This window comes from Lonchura striata, chromosome 2, assembly GCF_050655825.1.
Source record: "Lonchura striata isolate lonStrDom1 chromosome 2, ASM5065582v1, whole genome shotgun sequence".
Lineage (NCBI taxonomy): Eukaryota > Metazoa > Chordata > Aves > Passeriformes > Estrildidae > Lonchura > Lonchura striata.
The window spans coordinates 45,038,029-45,058,962 of NC_140704.1; the positions used below are offsets into that span (position 1 = coordinate 45,038,029).

General features: G+C 33.6%; 1 protein-coding gene across 10 annotated transcripts in view; it reads left to right on the forward strand.

The window, feature by feature from the left end:
- ULK4 (unc-51 like kinase 4) overlaps positions 1 to 20,934 on the forward strand; it is a 233,721-nt gene that overhangs the window by 30,951 nt on the left and 181,836 nt on the right. For all 10 annotated transcript variants that reach the window (XR_014953277.1, XR_014953282.1, XR_014953281.1 and 7 more), the window contains exons 18-21: positions 4,001 to 4,108; positions 8,350 to 8,433; positions 12,625 to 12,786; positions 19,501 to 19,683. Coding sequence is in view for 2 of the 10 variants with exons in the window: in XM_031503902.3 (XP_031359762.3) it covers positions 4,001 to 4,108; positions 8,350 to 8,433; positions 12,625 to 12,786; positions 19,501 to 19,683 (537 nt within the window). In the remaining 8 variants the exon portion in view is untranslated. The remainder of the gene's footprint in view (positions 1 to 4,000; positions 4,109 to 8,349; positions 8,434 to 12,624; positions 12,787 to 19,500; positions 19,684 to 20,934) is intronic.

Consider the following 20,934-nt stretch of genomic DNA (forward strand, 5'->3'; position numbering starts at 1 on the left):
TCCCTACATTCTGGATAGCATTAATACCACATCCAGAGTCTGGTAGTCAGATTTCTCTTCAGTCCTCCTTACTTCATGACCCAGTTTGAGTTCAGAGAAAGCTGGTAGGTTTTTTTTTTTCATATACCTTTTAAAGAAGAGTACTTGAATATTACTTTAGATTCTTTTCTGGTTAGTGGCACTAAAACTTTGGCATACTTTCTCAACCTAGTGAGAGTGCTTTTCTCTGAGGAAAGTCAGATTGTTTTGCCATTACTTGCCCACATTATATGATGTGTGTGTACTCACAAGAAAATGAACTAAAATATAATTTCCATTATGCTTGAGATATAGACAGCTTTTATCACTGTAAAGGTTTGCATTATTACAGAGAATTACGGAGATATTTTAATTTCCACTAATACTTGCAGACAATTATGCTAATAGATCAAAGATGTAGTAATATTGTAAATCTGTACATTGCCACTCTACTACTTAAGGTGTAAAATAACTTCTTTTTTGAATATGCTGTAATTTTCACTTCTGGGCTCTTGAAACTGCAGGGAAACTTCTGGATACAACTTGAAATAGGTTGAGAATCTGCCACAGGTAATAGATCAATTCCACACACTATTGTTGTAAATTAAGGCAATGACTGTCCAGATATGACATTTTCTTCTTTCTTTTCTTTTTATAACCACACTATATCTACTCAGTTTGACAGCTAGGGTAAAGGTGTAGGTAATTTATTAAATTTAAGATGCTTTTAATAGACAGTGTAGGACTTGCGGTTCATTACTATTTACTTCGATGAACGGGAAAATGTAGACAGGTTGAAAAGAAAAATAATGTACTCTAGCTAAGAAGGAGACTTTGTCAGTCTGTAGTTAATATAAATCTGATTTTTCTGTTGTGCATTTTCCCACATAAGCTTTAGTACTTTCTTTACCTAAAATTTATACCACCCTTTAATATTGAAGCAACGTGTCCAAGCAGACTTTTTTATCAAGTCTTGTGTTTTTTCTTATGAAAGGATGAATATTTCAAATCTTGTGCAAATCACTCTTGTCAAGATTAGAAGTGTCTTGTCAAGAGTGGGAAACTGTTTGTCTTCCTCATTTTAGGTAATTTAAAATGTGTTTGTGAAATTATGAACACTTTACATTATATAACATTAAATTTATTTTATAAAAATATTTGCATTTCCATATAAATGTGCTTATAATACAGACAATGAATCAGCTTCTTGTTCCACAGCTTCCATTGCAGTGGACACAAGAAGATCTTAAATAGGTTATTGGCACAGACACTCTGCCAGTTCAGTGTGTGGCATAGTCAGTGAACCCCATTTCCTGCACTTGAAAACTATTTGGTTATTAAATTGTGTTCAGTGAAGGGAGGGAAATCGGAGGGCAATTCTGTATTCTGTGTGCTCTCTAGAGAAAATGAGGCCATTATCTGAGTGTGGTAAAAATAAAGTTTTGTATATAGGAGATTATGAGCGTCATCTGTGTAATGTATGGTGTCTATTTCATGTTTAGTGCCTTCTACCATAGTACTCAGTTCTTGTGGATTTTCTTACAGTTACCAAAATCAACCCTTAATGAAGAAATTAATTAGAATATATGAAGATAAGAACTATAGGATTTCATGCAACTTCTGTTTCTCTTTAACAAAGATGTAACAATTTTAGCACAAGTCAATCACCAATAGCTCAGATTTCTTCAGACATATCTTCCATATTGTTTAATAAAAGGTTTTTTTCAAATAAAAAAATTTAATTTATTGCAGTGTGACTAGATTTTTGGCAAATTTATTTTTAGTGCACAAGAAGGGAAATTTACTTTTTAATTTGAATTTTGTTAACTCAGTTTTTCCTCTTTTTTTCAGTCATATTTGGGGGAAGAGTAGGAATTGGATTATGATCACTTCCTTTTCTTATCACTTTAGAATAAAAATAATAACTAGAATCTCTTCAGAATAAAAATAACTTGACCTAGAATCTTGGAGAAGAGAGAGAAACAAGAATTTCTCTTCACTAATATGAAATATTGCTCTTGGATTTAATCTTCATTCATTTTAAATCTTAAATTCTTAATTTTAATGACAAACAAGCAAACCCCAAAACACAGAAGATGGATAATCTACCCAGTATATTTAATGTTAATGACTGTTTTGTTAAACTTCGATTAATCGGTAAGGCAGCCAAACAGAGCTTAGTACAAGTGAATATAGTGAATATATAATTTACTACACACAAAGGTTAACTCATGGTTTTATTTAATGGAATATAGGATTTAGAGAATTGTAGGACTGCACACATAAATGTATTTATATAATGTGTCATCAAAATTTTCCAATATATTAACCATGCTTTGAGAAAACAAATATTGCAGATGCAAACCAATATTAGTATTGATACAGGGTTTTCTGCTGTTTGAGATTCATCATTAAAACTGATAACTTTGAGCAGACTGCCTTGATCATCTACAGCAGATGTACAAATTTTATTTGTGTTTTCTTAAAGTTCTGCCTGCAAACAAACAAGTGTAATTTAGGTGTCATGATGATTTGATGTCCCTACCTAGTCCCTAGGTGGAAATATTGTCAGCAGCTTGTGTTATCATACAGTTCATAAATTTTTTGTAGTTAAGTACTATCTCATGATGGGTTCACCCTCAGTCTAAAGAGGTAAAGTTGAGGGATGTTAATTTGGTATATGTAATCTCTGTTAATGCCACAATGACAAGTTATTTTTAATGATATTGATTCCACAAAGTAGTGGAATTCCAAAGTAGTTCTCAAAATATATTTCATCACCAAAGCAAGAGTAATTTTGCATAGTTGTAGGAAGGAAGTATAATAAAGGTGAAAATGCTGTCATTATGTGTTCATCATTTTGTGCAGAATTCCACTTGAATCAACTTGACTGCTACTTTCTCAAGGTGCCATATTAGAATCTTTGAAACCTACTGATACATTTGTTTCTTAAATATGAAAGTAAAACTCTCTCTGGAATAGCAGGCTAATTAAAGTTCCTGAATAAAATCTGTAAAAATGCTCTGAATACAGTTAAAAAGAGTTAATGAGCAAAGCACTACTTAAAAAAAAATGGGTAGAAGGTCAAAGTTTGTTTAGTAGATCTTTTTCTTTGATTTGAAGACTGCATTTCCAGTTTTGATACGATTTTGCTGTACAAAGATTGGACTTATGAAGCTGCTAAGGTCAGAAGGTGAAGTAAAACGAGGGAAGTTGAGGATAAAAACTTTTTGGGCCTCCAAGGAAGAAAAAGTGCTTTATTGCCAAATACTTTTGCATGGGAAAGTGATTTCTTCCTAGGTCACTTGCACAAGATGAATCAAATTTTCTAATTTCTTTCCACCTCGTCTTTGTAAATAGCATATCTATCTGTCTGTCTATCTATCTATCTATCTATCTATCTATCTATCATCTATCTATATGCACACGTGTATATGTATAAATGCTTTGCATACATGAAATACAAGTTCATTAAATACAAAAAACTAAAATTGTGTGTCCAGTTCTTACACAGTAAGTCACCTGTAAACTTTGAAATCAGAACACAAATAGTTCTTATCCATTGATTTGATATATATACAAAGGTCAGCATTAAAGGTTTCTTGTTGTTTGTTCTTTTTGTAACCTGATGGTGAGACCTCCCAGATCTTCTGACAGAAACACAGGAACTTCAAGTAGGCTTTTCTTTTCCTGGCAGATCTATTTCTATTGTCCTGAGGGAAATTAAAGAACAGATAGCTGATAACTTGCCACCTTGACTAATTGCTTATTGCATTCTTCTCCATATTGCATATATAATGTTTTGTAATAATTATTTTTTCTTTCCTTCAGTGCTTACTAAGTCTCTTGCAAATGGCTCTTCAGCAAAAGTGAAGAGTGCATCAGTAAGACGGCATTTGAGATAAAGCTTTTTACCTTTAGCAGTACGTTTTGCTTGACAAAATATGTGAGTTGATCTATTGATTGATTTTTCTTAATTTAGGCAATTACACTTCTAACTGAGCTAATCAGAGAGAACTTCAGAAACAGCAAATTGAAGCAATGCTTTCTACCAGCACTTGGGGAGCTGCTTTACCTCATAGCCAGCAAGGTAAGACTGCAAGTGATCCTTACAAATTTGGCAAATGTGAAAAAATTTCCCACGGAAAATTAGACCAAAAAATCAAATTACTTAGTCATTTGTATAGCCAACAGTTTCTCAGTTTCTTGTCCTGTCTTCTATAATACTTATTCCACTTTAAGAAACATACTAATCCAATAATTTACTTCATCTGAGATTAATTAAACAGCATTCTTCAAGTGTAGAATTTTAACTTCATAAAAGGTTTTAATCAACCACTGCTGGCATCCAAGTGGCAAATCTAAGAGTTCAAACATCTAAGCTAGAGATGTTGATTAAATAGGATGTATGAGGACAGTCTATGATATCAATAAATTAATATATTAGTGTATCTATATGTATAGGCCATATTAAATCTTATTGTAGCATGGTTGGATTCCCAGCACAGTGGAAAAGGAAATGAAATTATCCTGACTAATTTCAAATAGATGTATGCTTATTCCTGATTAAAATTGATTTAAACCTTCAGTCTAGAAATAGTAGATTTGCATTAAAAGTAATCAGAGCTTATTTGTAGAAAAGAAATACTGTCAATATTAAGAATTGTAGTTGACAGATACTTTAAACTATCACATTTGTTTTCCATTTCTAAGAATAAAATACTCTTACTTAACAGAAACAAAAGTGTGTTCAAGCAGAAAAAGTCTAACCTTGGCTTCTCTGAAGCCTTTGTATTATCTACATCATCTAATAGCTCTGAATGCTGACATGTTAGTTTAGCAAGGCAGTTGGTAGTGGAGCAAAAGTGGCAAATGAATCATTACTTTGGCTTTAGTTATGGCTTTCTGCTGAATTTCTAGGTTTTATTTTCTCTATCCTCTATGTCCTTTGCATGTTCCACAAAATGTAGTGGTTGCCTTGGTTTTTGTAGAAAAACAAGCATTGTCCTATTTTTGTTAGACAGTTGCCAAAGTATTTGTCAAAAACATGCTCACAGAACTTAAAATTTGAAATTAGGTTCTGAAAACTGCACCCACAGTCACAGTTTATATGTTTTAATGCTTGCTTGGTTTCCTCAGAAGGAAAGATTTGTACCTGCTATCATCAAACAAATGAACTTAAAACTCTACCTTGAAAATTATATTTGGCAGGATTATTATTTGCATGGCTTGATTTTATTTTAAGATTAAACTCTGATAGCTTAAACAATTCTGTTAACGCTGGTTGTATAACACCAGAATGATTTGCACGGATTATTTTCCATCTGAAAATGTGACCTGATAAATTTTTCAGTCTGTGTATGAATTTCACAATATTTGAAGCATTACAACTTGCATATAAGTGGCAACTCTGTCACGTTTCAAGGTGAACACGTTTCAACACACACAAATATTAATGGGTTGCATTATGTTGTAGCTATCGAGTGTAGGAACAAGTATTTGGACACATACGAGCTCAAGACACTATGTCTTCGTAAAATTTCAAAAATATCAGTGTGATTTGTATGCTTGGAAATACTGACCATACAGTTTTTTTTAAGAAAATCACTTTTCATTTTTCTATTCTATATGTATTTAGCTTCAGAATGATGTAGTGTTGTAGGCACTTTGTTGCTTATTAAACTGCTGAACAGTAATGCTGACTGACCTTGCCAAGATCATATAGCAAGTCAGGGGTAATATAATAAATGAAACAAAAAAAATTATTGCCAACTTATATCTTTAAACAGCAAAACCTTATGACTTGACTAATAAATAAAAATAAAATCGTAACTGCATCAAATTAATTAAGGACTATACACTTGGGTTTTTTGTTTCTATCCATTTTGTGCTTTCTTTGGCCTGCTTTATTGTTTTATCAAACTCCTAAATATTTTCATTTAAGCTGTAAATTTTAGAGGGCATGGCCGATTTTATTTATTCCCTCTGGGGTTTTGTGAAGTGTTTTTAGGTCCAGCCACAATTTTTATTTGAAATAATAGTAAAGATTATTTTTCTTTCATGTGAATGTTTGGTAAATCAAAAATTATCAAATACTTCAAATCAAGTTCAGCTGTTTAGGTGCAGGATGATTAACGAGGTAAAATACAAGATCACTGTTTGCACTTCTATTGCTTAGAAAACACTGGGAAATGTCCAGATAATCGTAATGGTCCTGTGCAATCCTAAATTCTGATATTGTGTGTGTACTTGCTTATGAGATCTCATAAGTAAGATCTTACACTCCATCTCTGCATTTTTATTCCAAACAGAAGCCAAGAGCATTTCACAAGTAGCATAAGCAGACTCCAGGAAGCATGTTCTCATACTCTTGAGTAGATTGCCTTGGGGGAAAACTTTCAAGTTCTATGTAATATTTTTATTAATTTGTGTTGTTTGTGTTATTAGGATGCAGAACCTAAAATTTAATCAAAATCAACATGGGCTGTGAGCAAAAAGTAGGAAGATTCCCCAGTGTTTGGTGATATATTTAAGTTTATTAAGTTTCAAATGCTGTACATTATGTTTATGTAATTAAGAACGGTACTAAGGTTCATACCCCTTTTGCCTTTTAAAATTTCTAAATAGAGATTAAACCTTGCAGAAAGTCTTTAATCAGTTTGAAGAATTGAAGAACTATTAATGTTTCAGGATTGCACAATTTCTTCAGGCTTTTTCTTTTAACATTTAATATGTATGGTTATAAAAGACTTGGAAAGAATTTCTGGTTAAATTAGGTGAATACAATGAGAAATAGACCCATGCCAGTTCCACATAGATTGTTATTTTAACTCTGTTTTGACTCGTAGTCATGTCCTGCCTCTTCCAGGTAGAAAAGATTCTGTGTTTGCCTATTTGAAAGTAACCTACCTTTACTTTCTTGAAACTTGGGCTGTGTTTTCTTAGACTTACACAAAATGCCTTGGAAGGCAAATGGTGATTACTTGTCAGCACATTCTTACTCAGATAAGATGGAGGAGATGGAATGAAGTGGATTTGATGTGTCTGTTTGATGTCCAGCCACTCTTTTTATTACTGTTTGTATTGTCCCATATGTCCTAATACAAAGCTAGCAGAAAAAAAGCTTACAAAAGGGATATTTAACAGACTCATTTTCTCTATGGCTATATGTGGCAAATAAAGTTTTGTTTTCAATAAAGAAAGAAATGTAATTTTACTAGACAATTCTGTAATAATCTTCCCTGCTAATGTGTCATGCTTTAATTAAAGGCCTGAAATGCTCATATCATATATGTTGAATTGTACTGAAAGCCATGCAGAAATCAGAAAATCTAGAAAGTATTACTTATTTCTGCATCATTAACCCCCACTTTGCCTATCGTGTCACTTTTATTAAAACCAGTTTATTAGAATGCTAAACATAATTTTATAATATAATTAAAAGAGTTCAAGAATTGTGTAATTTCTGAAGAAATTACTGTTTGTCATCCTTTGTCTACTTACTAAAACAAGTTTCTCATGATCTTATGGCCTGTCATCTTCACACCATCTAATGCCTGCTATTTCTCACTTTCTTTCCCAAAAGAGGCTATATTTTTTCCTCTTTCTAATAGCTCTGTGTTACTAGCCTGGATATTGAAGTTGTTGCAGTTAAAACTCAGTGATATCCTAGTGTCCCCTTTTAAATTTAAAATTTTACAATAGGCTATTGCAGGGACAGAGAAATGTGAAGTTCACTTGTAATGGAAGAATTAAGCCCTTATTCAACTAGTGGTGAATTAGCCTAACACGGTGATTTCAAGGAAATATGCAGTAAGATTTTGAAGCAGTGTTCATATGTACCGAAGGCTATACTATACAGTAAATTTTCTTAAACACTTGGTATCTCTTTGTATGACTGAGCATTTTATTCAAAACAAAGTCGATTTTTTTCTTTTTACCTACCAAAAAAAATTAATTTTGATTTTAAAGACAAGCATTTCTACTCTTAATAGTCAGTTACCTCTCTGAAGTACTCAAAATGGTTGAGAGGAATGAAAGAACAGGCATTTTTTTTGTGTCTGTGTGAATTAGAATGAATTTATGAAATTCAGAAATATTAGGACAAACTCTGTTTTGGATTCTGGAGATTACTTAAGCTAATAAAATAGCAATCTCTGTGCTGCACATGAAATAGTAACAATGTCCTGAAATTTAATATATTTGATTGCATATGTTAATCTGAAATGTGTATAATATGAACCTTATTAAGAACATGCTACCCATTTTTTATGTGACTGAGATTGTTGTGCTTTTTTGATTTAATCAGTTGTGCCATTGACTTCATTTCAGGAGGAAAAAGGGGAGTACCCCAGGGAATGCTGGGCTGTTCCCTCAGCTGCTTACACTGTGCTAATGAGATGTCTTCGGGAAGGGGTAAGACTTTTTTATGGTCCTCAGTAGAATTTCTCCACAGTAATAACCCTTTAGGCATTGTGTGAGGATTGTAGCCTGCAGCATTGCAGTACCTTGTCAACCAAGCATCGCTCTTGAATTTAAATAATCATAAGACCATGACCTAAGCAGGAGATTAATGCAGTGTTGTTCTCTGTACATTCAACATTTATGTATTGCTGCTTGTGCTGGGGGAAATGGTATAGTAAATATAAATTACTGTTAATAAATGTGAAATTTATTAATGATGTAGTCATCTTCTGAGAAATGTTCTGACAGTTTGTGCTGTCCTCTTGCAATTTGATTTTCCTACATCTTTGTAAATCTTTGAGAATGATTTAAGTTTCTTTCTTGAAGTGGTTGATACAGTTTTTTAAAACTGCATTGTTATCCTACTGACTTGTCAGCATTCTTTTGAGGCAAAAAACTAATAATTAGGTTTATTGTCATACATGTGCTTTACTATGTTCTTCATTGTCTTTGGTGATGGCTTAGCTGTGCTAGAAGAAGGGAAGAAAAATATGCATATAGTTCCGTTTCAAAAATGAAAAAGAATTGAGTGGAGGGTTTACATTCACTGTTTGTATGAGACCACTTTATTTTTGCCCAAGGCAAAGCTCAAGGCAGAAAACATGTCAGAGATTGCTAGAACTTGGAAAGCAAGAGGAAATACCTTTTTTCCTTTCTTTTTGAGCTCTTTATTGCCTACAGATTGTGACTAATAAAGGAAGAGCCTAGATGCATTTTAATATCTTTAAACCTTCACGTGACCAAGAACACAGAACTGAGTTTGTATTGTGGACGATTTCCAGCTCATAATTAGAGTAAGATGTCACTCTAAGGCACAGCAGTGAAATGCTATTTAATTGTAAATTTAGTAACCTGCTGTTTCTGAATATACAGTGTGTGGAAACTAAATCAACACATCCGTAAGACACTAATTTATTCCTATAAAATTAAATACTTTGTTAGTCCTGAAACATGTCAAAATTTTCATAAAAACTTATCTTGATATATTTTTTCTTGAAAAAATTACACAAAATAAAAGTACATTTGTCATGGTATAGTTCAAATTAAATTTAATTAAGCATAAATTTAATATTATGTGTAGGCTAGCCAACTACATCTGTGCACTTCTATGCTTTCTGTTTGTGAGGATGCTCATTTTTAATGAAGATATATATATTTTTAAAACATATTTGAAGCTGTAAAACTATACAAGACTTAAGGACGGAATGGACCTCTGGAAGTCATCTAATCCAACCTCCTGTTCACAGGAGGTCTAAATAGATCAGGTTGCTCAGGAACATGTCTATTTAAGTCTTGAATGTCTCTACTAGCTATATTAGAGCTCTAATAGCTCTAGTATTATATAGCTATAATAGCTATAGAATCTCTCTATAGCTTGAATGTCTCTACTAGCTTTGTCAGCAATGCCTGCACCTCCTTCACAGAAAAAAGTTTTTACTTGTTTATGATTGGAGTTTTCACTCCTGGCCATTGCCTCTTGTCCTGCGGCTATGCAGCTCTGAAAATGCTTGCCACTGGCTTTTCTTTATTACAAGTATGTAAGCTTTTCATTCTTATATTAATAATTTAAAAAAGACATAATTACATAATAAATTACTTGTAATTGTTCTAAGCCCAGTTGTGAGTTAAGTAAATTTTACATCAGGATATTTTTCTGAAGTGATTAGGGGCATATTGTCTCAGTGTTTATAAAAATGTCAAACTAACATTTTGTAATAAGATCTGAACTACCACAGTGTGTTATAAATACTCAATTCTAGTTTTAATTTCCAGTTAAGAAGCTTTATTTGATATATTTAATAAAAAATCAAGAAAATAAAACCAGTTCATGTAATTCAGCATTATGGTATATATAGTTTTGAGTTTTTAAGCTAAGTTCACTGTTCTTGAGTTTTGTTATTAAATACTCTGTTCTTGGACTTCTGAAGTTTTATAAGATTTGTCATTATCAAAGCAGAATTGCCCTCTAAAACAGAACAGTAGAACAGGAAGAAGTTTGAAATATGTGTGTGTCCCTTTGCTGATAAAGGAACAAAATGTTCAGAAAATTCAGGTAGTGTCATTTCCACATACCTTCTGTGCCTGAAAAATCTAACAGTGACAAAAAAAAGTGTATGGGTCAGTGAAAGGAGTTTTAGGGTGATAGAAGTAGAAGATTGAGAAAGTCTTTTATCTATAGGGGAACACAAGTTCAGATTTCCTGCATTTCAGTATTTTTAACTTGAGATAGAAGCTGATTTTCAACTTGGCAACAGTTGAGTTCTATTATGTGTCAAAATAAGGGAATTGGTACACTCATAAATAAGTAGATGATAGGCTTGATTTGACATGTTTAATCTTGGTATAAGGTTTTGCACTGTCAGAATGGATGTAGTAAACATTCTAATGTTTATTTGCTAATCTTTTCCAACAACTGTTTCCAACAGTGAAACAAAATGCTTGTTCCAGGCATCTGTATTTGTTTAAGTTCAATTCCTAAATGTTTGTGTGCAATCTCTAAGATAGGAAGGTCCTGATTTCTCCTGCAAAAGTGTCTAGCTGTTAGAGTTCCTATGTTATCCAGTCATGGAAGATACTTTCTGTTTCAGAATGGATATTCATATTTAATATTGAGTACCTAATAGTAATGTGAAAACCATTTTCTTTGATGTATTTTGCTTCATTTATTCAAAACTGCTTCATTTGTTCAAAACCCTGTCTGTACATCCAGGGTTGTCCCAACCCAGGTGCAGAATCTGAGACTCGCCTTTCTTAAACTTCATCTGGTTGGTGATTGCCCAGACCTCTTAATTTGTTGAGGTCTCTCTGCAGGGCCTCTCTCCCTTCAACGGGGTCAACATCTGCTTGCAACTTAGTTCCATCTGTAAACTTACTTTAAAAGGATCATAAAATATTTTATCCTAACTTCTAATAAAATGAAGCTATGCTATTTTTGGTAGTATGTTAGTTAGCATAGAGACTGTAACCTCAGTGCTTCAAAATGTTTGCTGCACTGTTAAATTTATAACAGTCAGTAAAAATATCCAATAGATTCAGTTATTTCAAAAACATGGAAGTAGATTTTTTTATTATGTTGGTTCTCACTACCCCCTCCCCACAATTAAAAGGTAAAGACTTGATTAAAATGAGTTTTCTTTCCGTAATTTGCAACTTTTTATCCTTCTGGTATTAGCATTTTAATTCAGGGCTGTTTTTCATTTAGCATCCCTGACTTCACTGGAAACAGATATATCTGCAAGTGTTCAACATGACTGAAAATTAGGAGCTCTAAGTTGAAGAAAGAAATAAATTAGATATTATGATGAATTATTTGTGAAGCCAGACTATAAGGACAAATTGAATTATAAAAATTATGTTAAAATTAATTCTTGCTGAATTCAAGATGCTATTAAAGACATTGTTGAAAGACTTCACTTTTTTTGTAGTTCAAGACTGAGATGAGGTGAGGCAATGCACAGCCAAAATAACACCAGAGATGTATCTTCCAGTTCTGTTAAAGACTCTGATTTTAAGTGAAAATTATTTGGTTAGTACTAAAAATATGAAGGATTCAGAATCTCATATGGAAATTTAGGCCTTCTTGTAGTCAATGGGGCCTAATAATTTATCTTAAGCTTTGCTCAAGATTGTCTGCTTAGAAGGGAGTTATGGAACAACTTAATTTGCAAGAAATCTTTATTCAGAAGAGTCAACAAATCCTAGGATAAAGACAAAGAGGGTTTAATGTAAATTTTTTTTCCTAATGTAACTGAGTATCTCATATCTGTCTGTTCAGGACATGTTCTAATAATGAGTGTTAACACAAATTCGTTCATTTATAAACCACTGATCATGGAACACCTCTAACATAACAAAAGCTTTTCATTTGTAATGGCTGCATTTAATTTGGGGTGATTATTTGGAGATGAAAAGTTTTGTATTAAATAATCTTTGCAGTAGAAGAGAAAGTGGGGGATATAGGATCTGTGAATGTAGCTTTATCATCAGGTGAGGTTTCTTGAAAACTTACTTTTGCAATTATCAAAAATAATTAAGAAACCAAACCAAGACAATATACACTGAATAAAATGTGGACATAGGCAGTAATTTACAAAGAAATTAAAAACATTTGCAAATGTGCTTTCCTCCTTCTCCTTCATACAGGAAGAACGGGTAGTGAACCATATAGCAGCAAAGATAATTGAAAATGTTTGTACTACTCGTTCATGCCATGCACAAGGATTTATTACAGGAGAAATTGGACCTGTCTTGTGGCACCTTTTCACACATTCTACAGGAGATTCTTTGAAGATAATTCCTATTTCGGTAAGGAATTTCATTTGTGATCGTGTAATGCTTTGGTGTTTAGTCTGAAAAACCTTCCTAATTGGAACTGAAATATATTTGAGCACGTTTGCTGTATGTTTGTGTTTGTCATATTTCAGACTATATTAAAATGTATTTGAAAAATTTCTGAAATTGAAAAATGCATTTATTGCAGTTCAGTGGTTATGAATAGTTCTTGTGATTCATCATTTTCCAGAACATATATTTCCTTATTCGGTAATAATGAGTTATGTTTAAAAAGTTTAACTTTTCAAAGAATCTATTAAATTTTTGCAAAATTGAAATTTCTTTTTCAATGATGATTCAAATGAGAATTGTTTGTTCTTTTTATCAAAGGCTTATTTAGAAGACTTAGTTTAATTAATCAAATTTCTTTTATAAAATTGTTAGGGCCTAGTCTTTGCCTTTAATTTTTAAGGCAATATAGGATGATAACAAGACAAATGACATGCAGGCAGAAGGTTTGAAACAAAAGGATTTATGAGGTAGAAAATACTTAGCAGGACTGTGAGTTTAACCCTATCTCTTGGACTTTTTACCAGAGTGTGTAGTGACAGGACATGGGGGGATGGATTCAAACTGAAAGGAAGTAGGTTTTGATTAGATATTGGAAAAAAATTCTTTATTGTGAGTATGGTGAAGCATTGGCACAGGTTCCCCAGAAAAGTTGTGGCTGCCCCATTCCCTGGCATTGTTCACGGTCAGGTTGGATGGAGCTCTTGCCTTCCAAATGAAAAATGGTAGTGTCACAGCTGCAACATTATGCACATATACACATCTAGCATAATGGCAATAAAAGAGAGAGAAATAAAATTTCATTTGAAGTATGGCTGAAGAGGTAAGTGATATAATAAATGTATAATTTAAAAAAATATATGTATTTATTGACTTTTTTATCTTAGTGTGTATTTGTGGCAGTCTTGCCTGCAATATAAACAGCTCAAATATTGGGAAAATGTCTTGACATTTTAGAACAGGAAACCTATTCCGTAAAATAAAAACCTTTGACCTGAAACCTGCATCTGAAATTCTTGGCAAAAACAGTCTTAGAACTTTCATGGGTACAGAACAGTTTGTCTCTAAATATGTAAAGTATATGTGTGAGTCTGGCTATTTGGCTGCTTTTTTAGAAAGGGTCTTTTTGAAACTTCACCCATTTGATCTGTGAATTTTATGCATGTATGGGAAAAGACTGGAGGTAAGAGTTATAACTTCCTTTACTTACTGAGTTTTTAAAGTAGCCTGTTTGATCCTCTCTTCTATCACTACTTTTGCTGTAAGCATACCATGTACTTTCTAAGGATATCATGTACTTTCTATTCTTGTCAATGATTAGACTGGGCAGTTGTTATTTGTTTGCTACTAGGTCGTAGTATTTTTTTTTTTTCTCATCTCTTTCAACTCCTGCTGAAAGTTCCCTCTTGTTTCTCTGCTATATGCTTGGAGAACTTTGCTTCATCATTTACCATTCCCTTGATTCCTACAGCAGACTCCCAGAGCCTGCTCCATTTGTAGGGGCCAGTTGGCCAGTTATGCCTGACTTGTGTGCCACAACAAATAGCATATTCTGGAGAACCTGTCTGTCTCAATGGCATTCAGACATTGAGCTAAAAGAGATCACAGGAGGAACTATCAGTGGGCCTTTTCTTCATTTTTTCCTTTCCCCTTCTGAAAACTCAATTTCTTCTTGGACAATACAATTATGCTTGAGGTGGGCATACCTTTTTTCCCTGCTCAATAATATGCAGACATTACAGATCTGATTGTCAAGAATAAATTTGTCATCAGTGGAGATTCACTATGGCTTTCTGTAGCAATGGACTCAGAGGTTACTGTCATCAATTCCATAATGGTTTGCTCACCTTGCACTTGGATGAGTGTCAAGAGACTATGAGAGGAGTGGGTTGTTGTTTGTCCCTCTGTACCCTCTGCTTCTTTTGAGAACCCAGGTCATTGGATCCTCACAAGGCTGTAAGGTTCAGGTGAATCACTAAGAAACCTTTTCTTTGTCATAGTGTTTGTGCCATGGGTATCTAGCCTCTTTTAAGTACTACTGATGAGAATAAAATTTTCCAGCTGGAAAAGCTGGGAGGTTGTAAAAAATTGTGTAAGAGGAAGCTAAAACCTGAAGAGCTTATTGTAGCCTAATTTCCTTACTTTTTTTTTCTTTTTTTTTTTTTTCCCTCTTTGTGTCCATTGATAGCTACCACCATGTACTAGTGAGTGAGGCTTTATTAATTGCTCAGTGCAGTTGGACAGTACTGGTGTTTGTGTAATCTCTTCCAAGTGAGTAGACTGTGAGTTCCTCAGTTCCTTTGCCTCTTGCTCCTGTAGGTGTGACACAGCAGCCTGATCTTTATGGGTTTCTTGTTCAGCTAGGCCTGTTAATTGCAGTGAGTTTTAATACAATATTTTTACTCCCAAGTTGAATCATCTGGAAGTCATAGGTTGACACTGGGACTTGGAATGACATTGGTTTTGCCAAGTTCTTACTTCCTGGTTCTTTTTCTTGTGTTTGAAATCATTCTATTATACAACTTACTAGTCTTCAGAAGCTCCTTCTTACAGTGACATGTTAGGATGAAGCAGTGTGTTTGAGGAGGTCATGATAGCTGCAATTACCAGAACTTCCTAGAGAAACTCAGCTGATTGTGGGACATCCTTTCAATGGCAATTGACAGTCTAAGTAAGAAAGATATTTTTTTTCATTCTGTTACCTTTTCTTTCTCAAAATTGCTTAGCAATGTGTGCTTGGATGTTGAGGCCAGCATTTTAAAAAGACAGCCAAGTTGAGTGTGCACACTGACATCTGCTAAGATAAAAATTTCTTCAACAGTTTTTGCATACCTGTGGTATCAATGTACATATGGACAATAGAAACAAAACCATAACTGTTATCAACTACTGTTTATTTCCTGTGAAGGCAATAGGCTTACTGGAGCTTGTACTTTTCCCTTGTGTCCTTACGGAAGTTTCAGTCATGCTGGAGGTAGGGCTTGTTCCAAATTCACATATTGGAGAGCTTTGAATGAAAGCAGCTGTGAAGAGAATTGCAAGAGTAAGACATGTTTACTGTTTGATATCTTTGTGAAACTGCTTTCTTCTAGTTTTTCTGGTCTTCATGGAAATTATTACTATCCATGTAGCTGAATCCATCTCCTTTTTGCAGTCAGATCATTTTACACAAGTGTTCTTGGGTCTGAATGGGCTCCTGGATTTCCCTCTCCACTGTTGTGGGGATTGTTTCTTTTATCAGAACTCTGAAGTTTAATACTTTTATATGAAGTGAATTGAACAAGGAAGTTTCTAAAGTAGGATGTACTAAGGTGATACTTGAATCCTCTTGCTGCTTTGTAGTGAAATGCTAAAGTAAGAAGTAGATAAACTTATTACTCAATGCCTGATATAAATCATTGTTATGTATTAATGCTGCATTTAGATATATAATCTTAACTTCATCTGATAACAATCAATTGATATTGAAATCTAGTGCAGTAAGATCTTTTCCCAACTAGAGTTTATGGAGATTTTAGTGGTATGCTAATTTAAAAAATAAAATACTAATATATTCTCCAGTTATTATGTACTGTATAATTTCTACATTCATTAAATTTTTGCTACAGATATGTAGGCATTTTTATCCTGCATGACCACAAAAAATTGACATCATCAATGTCCTATTTAATTTTATTATGCAGTCATTCCTGCTTTATTTGAATGTATCCTGAAGAATTTATTCTTAGCTGACATCTATATTAGAATATTAAGATATATTTTTTGTTAAGAAATACATCTGTCATATCTTTACTTAGAGTTAGGAGTCTGTCTGCAAAGTGTATCAGCAGTAAAGGACTATGGAATTCTACTTATGATTATTTCAATCAATAATAAAAATATTTCAAGAAGATTCTCTGTCTTTAGTCTCTGGAGTCAAGAAATGACACTTCGCTTTGTCTTGCCTATCAGAGGTGGCAAATGGGGATTGTGTCTCAGTATTTTTTTCTCACTTTGGAGTCCAACATGCCTCAGGTACATATCACAGATTTTGCCTGTAGGAAAGCTCTGTCTTTTTATCATTTTTCTAGACTCAGAAAAAAAATCTGTAAGATGTAACAGTGATATTCTGACAAGCTCAGCAGCAGAAAGAATATTTCTTTCCAGTACACTGAAAGTTTTTTAATTTTTTAAAAAAATTACTTAAAATTTTTTTTCTAGGTGATAATTTTTTCTAATGGAAAAGAAGTAACAAAACATAAGCCACTTAAATGGAAACTAATTCAGTAAAGTATTTTTGGGGATTTGGTTTATTTTGTTAAGTTCTTAAGTAGTTGAATAATTGTAATTAAGTATTGAATAGTTTCTTTCAGAGACTTGTATATTGCAGATACTTTAGTGCATTCATTCTCAATCTTGAGAATCATGGAAGATATCCTGAAAGGGTGAATGTTACCTAGTCACATGCAGCCCGTATGTAGGACTAGAAGGATATGGCAGAGATGACCATAGAAACCTGGAGTATCTCAAGTTGGAAGTGACTGATAAGAATCATGAGGCAAAGGTTGGAGCTACTGAGAGAAGAGGTGCTGGTTAAGGCTTGCAGAGAGCAGGGGTGGAGAAGCCAGTTCCAGCAGAGGTTCTGCTGAAGCTTTACTCTCACTAACAACATTTCATGTTCCAAGACTGCTTCCTGGAGATGATGGTGTGAGCTCTACTCTCACATCTGTCATCATCCATTTCCAGTTCCTGCTCCACCACCTTTTGACCTATCTCCATCTGTTTTCTTCCAATATTGGATCTACTGAAATGATTTAAAGTGCTTTGTACTCTATCCTGCATTTAAATTCTATCTTCTGCTTTTCGGCTTCATGCAGCAGAGCGTTCTGCGACATACAAACAAATGGGAATTTAAAGCTTCTCCCCTTGGCTATTGGTGAGCTGGAGCTTTTCTGCTACCTCCAAAACTGCAGTATTTTACTAGAAGACAGCCTACAATGTCTTTCCTATGAGGTTTGCCTGGAAGTAATCAGATGGCCACCCTGGTTTGGCAAGGCCTGTAGCAGAAATCTAAGGCAGTGGAAAACCTGCACGCACCTTGTTAGCACACTGAGTTAGCTCCACGTTGCTTTGGCACAGCCTATCCCTATGTTCCAGCAGTTCATTGGTAGTACAACCCTCAAGGATGTTTTTAGTGAATACACATTTTGCCTGCCCACTCATTTTGAAAACTCTGAATAGAGGTGAAGAGCTGTATTGTATCCTGGGGGAAATAGAGCATGTTGTATTAAGGAACTGAGATTGAGTGTCTGTGTTTAAACAGAGAGTAAAATAATAATAAAAGAAGAAAAGTAAAAGGCTGCAATCGATGTGGTTCCTGGACCAGAAAGGACAAGGAAGAACAGGACAGAGTAGATGAACAGCATCAATAAAATGTCTCTCAAGTTTGTGATTTACTGTCTTTTATGCCTTTTTTCCTCTTTTTCCTTCTTTTATAGTTTGTTTTGAGTAACGTTTCTAAGGACGCTTGTGAACTGGACAGTTTCTGGTGTTCTTGCATGGAAAGCTTTTCTCTGGTGGTAGTATTCTGTATAATTGACTATAGTTTCTCTTAAATGAGACCTTATTATTGAGTGCACACCAAGTAAACAGCAATTTCTAAGTATAACTGCTCTGAAGAGAACAACGAAATCATAAATATTACTTATACTTATTGCTTATATTTCACAAAAGGGAGTCACCTTCAAAGTTTTTCCGGAAAACCAATTCAGATTTTCGTGTGAATTCGTTATTTGACATAAGCTGTTCTTTTATGCTTCTATGCTAACAGTATATTCAGGCCAAAGAAAAAGACATTTTTAATGCTTAATGAGTCTTATTTTCTTTATCTGGAAAGAACAAATGCAGTTATAGTATCTTGAAGGTTACATTTTTGCAGGTATCAAAAGGAGATTGATTTGGCCATGAGGCCACGCTGAAGATTGTTTGGTAATGTTTCCTAAGAAATAGCTAAGTTAGTAGACACTGAACAGGTTTGTGCTCACTTTCTGGAGCATGGTCAGTATCTACATTTTCTATTAAAATTATTTTAATCACTGATACTTGAAAATCAACCATTTGGAGAATAGTTTGCAAGTTAATTATACTAATCACTGTTTCCTAATAAGTACCTAGATCTGATTTAGTATCTAGAGCTAAGGATAGACTTTAGACTATGTAGTATGAAATACTACATACCTCATTATTGTCCATGAGCAGGGAGAGAGAAGATGCCCACCTTTATGAGTGCCCATAAATTCAGTGGCATGTGCTATTTCTGTATTTTCTGTCCCTGTACTCCTTTCTAGTACAGTGTTATCCAATGTTGTTTATATTCTGTGCTTGACAAAAGACTCAAGCATGGGTTGTGATGCTCCATCATTATTGTTCTCTACAGGGAAAGAGTAATGTGACTTTTTGATGTGGATGTTGATGTAGGAAATATTTGAATTTCAGCTGCACAGAGTGTATAGCAACATATTTAGAATTATTCCAGGTCTCTAAAAATAAGTGGTCTTTCCCCTAATATTTGTCTTAAAAATGAATCTATATGCATTCCTTATATTCCTAAACTACTGGAAAACTCACAATATGCTTTTATTTTCCAGTATTTTTCTTGAGATAATAGTCTCATTAATTTTTTTTTTTTCACTTTTGTAGGCTTTGTGCAGAATTACTCGTTCCTCACCTAATGCTTTCCAGAGTGTCATTGAAAAAGTGGGATTAACAGTGGTACTAAATTCCTTGGCAAATGGAATGTGCAAAATTCAGCAGTACATGCTCACGATGTTTTCAGCAATGTTGTCATGTGGGATTCATCTACAGAGGCTAATTCAAGAAAAGGTTTGAATTCAGATTAATATTTTGCTGGCATGGAATTTAATGAAAGGAAAAGTTAAAATTGACACTGCTAGTGGTTTTGGGTTTTCAAAATACATCTCAATGATATTTGCATATCTGAATAGCAGGAAATGAAGAATGTGTTTCTTTTACATTTCTGTTTGCTTAAAATATAAATGATAAGGTTTATAAAATTATGTTATGTTATGTTATATTATATTGTATTATATTATATTATATTATATTATATTATATTATATTATATTATATTATATTATATTATATTATATTATATTATGTTAAAATCTAAATTATTCACCCATTAGTACCATTTCTCTCATGGATCTTCGAAAAATGGCACTAATGGGTGTATAAATTGTTCTTTCAACTAGGATTCAATCAATCCAGAATACCCTAGCCTGACCATAACTGATAATGAGCCCTAAGGAAAATCAGTAATGAATCAGTAAGGACAGCTATTTTACATAGTTCTCTTAGACATTTAAAAGAGAAAATAAGGAGTGTCCTGATTGAATCTGATACTATATTTCATGCTCTCCTTAAAGGACCTTAAGTCAATTTGTAAGTGAAATATCTTGCAGGAATTAACATTTTAATGCCTTAGGGTTTTTTTTTTTTAGTATCACTGAATAAAACAACTGGTTTTGGTTTATGTGTAATATAATTTTTTAGAAGTGGTTAAAAGTTTTCTATTTTGATCCCCAAATTATTTTGTATTTAGAGAAAAAGTGTTTATTTTTTGGCAGTGCATGTGTATAGTTCATAAATGAATGTAATAATCTCCCTCTGTTTGGAAAGGATAAAAACCACGAAGAAAGAAGGAACTATAGTTCTTGTTTTCCTCAGATACTCTGTTGTAATGTATGTTGTAATCTGACAGTCATCTTGACTATAATAATGTGTTGGGCATTAACTGAGAGAGTTTTATTTCCCTATGTATTTTTTTAACAATTACATTTAAATTAAAACATAGTCACACCTATGTGGCCTGAAATCATTAATTATCTTCTTAAAATTAATTTCTGTACCATGTCAGAATTGCCAGTCTGTTTTTGTGAGCGCATGTCAGCTGACCTTAAACTTTCCACATCCCACAACAGCAGCTCTGATAGGTGGCAAATTGTCCTGTAATGCTGCACTAACAGTGCACATTGTGCAACTCACAGCAGTGAGTTGAGGATATAGTCAGAGGAGCATGGTCAAAAATCTTTCACTTGAACATTCAGCAAGAGA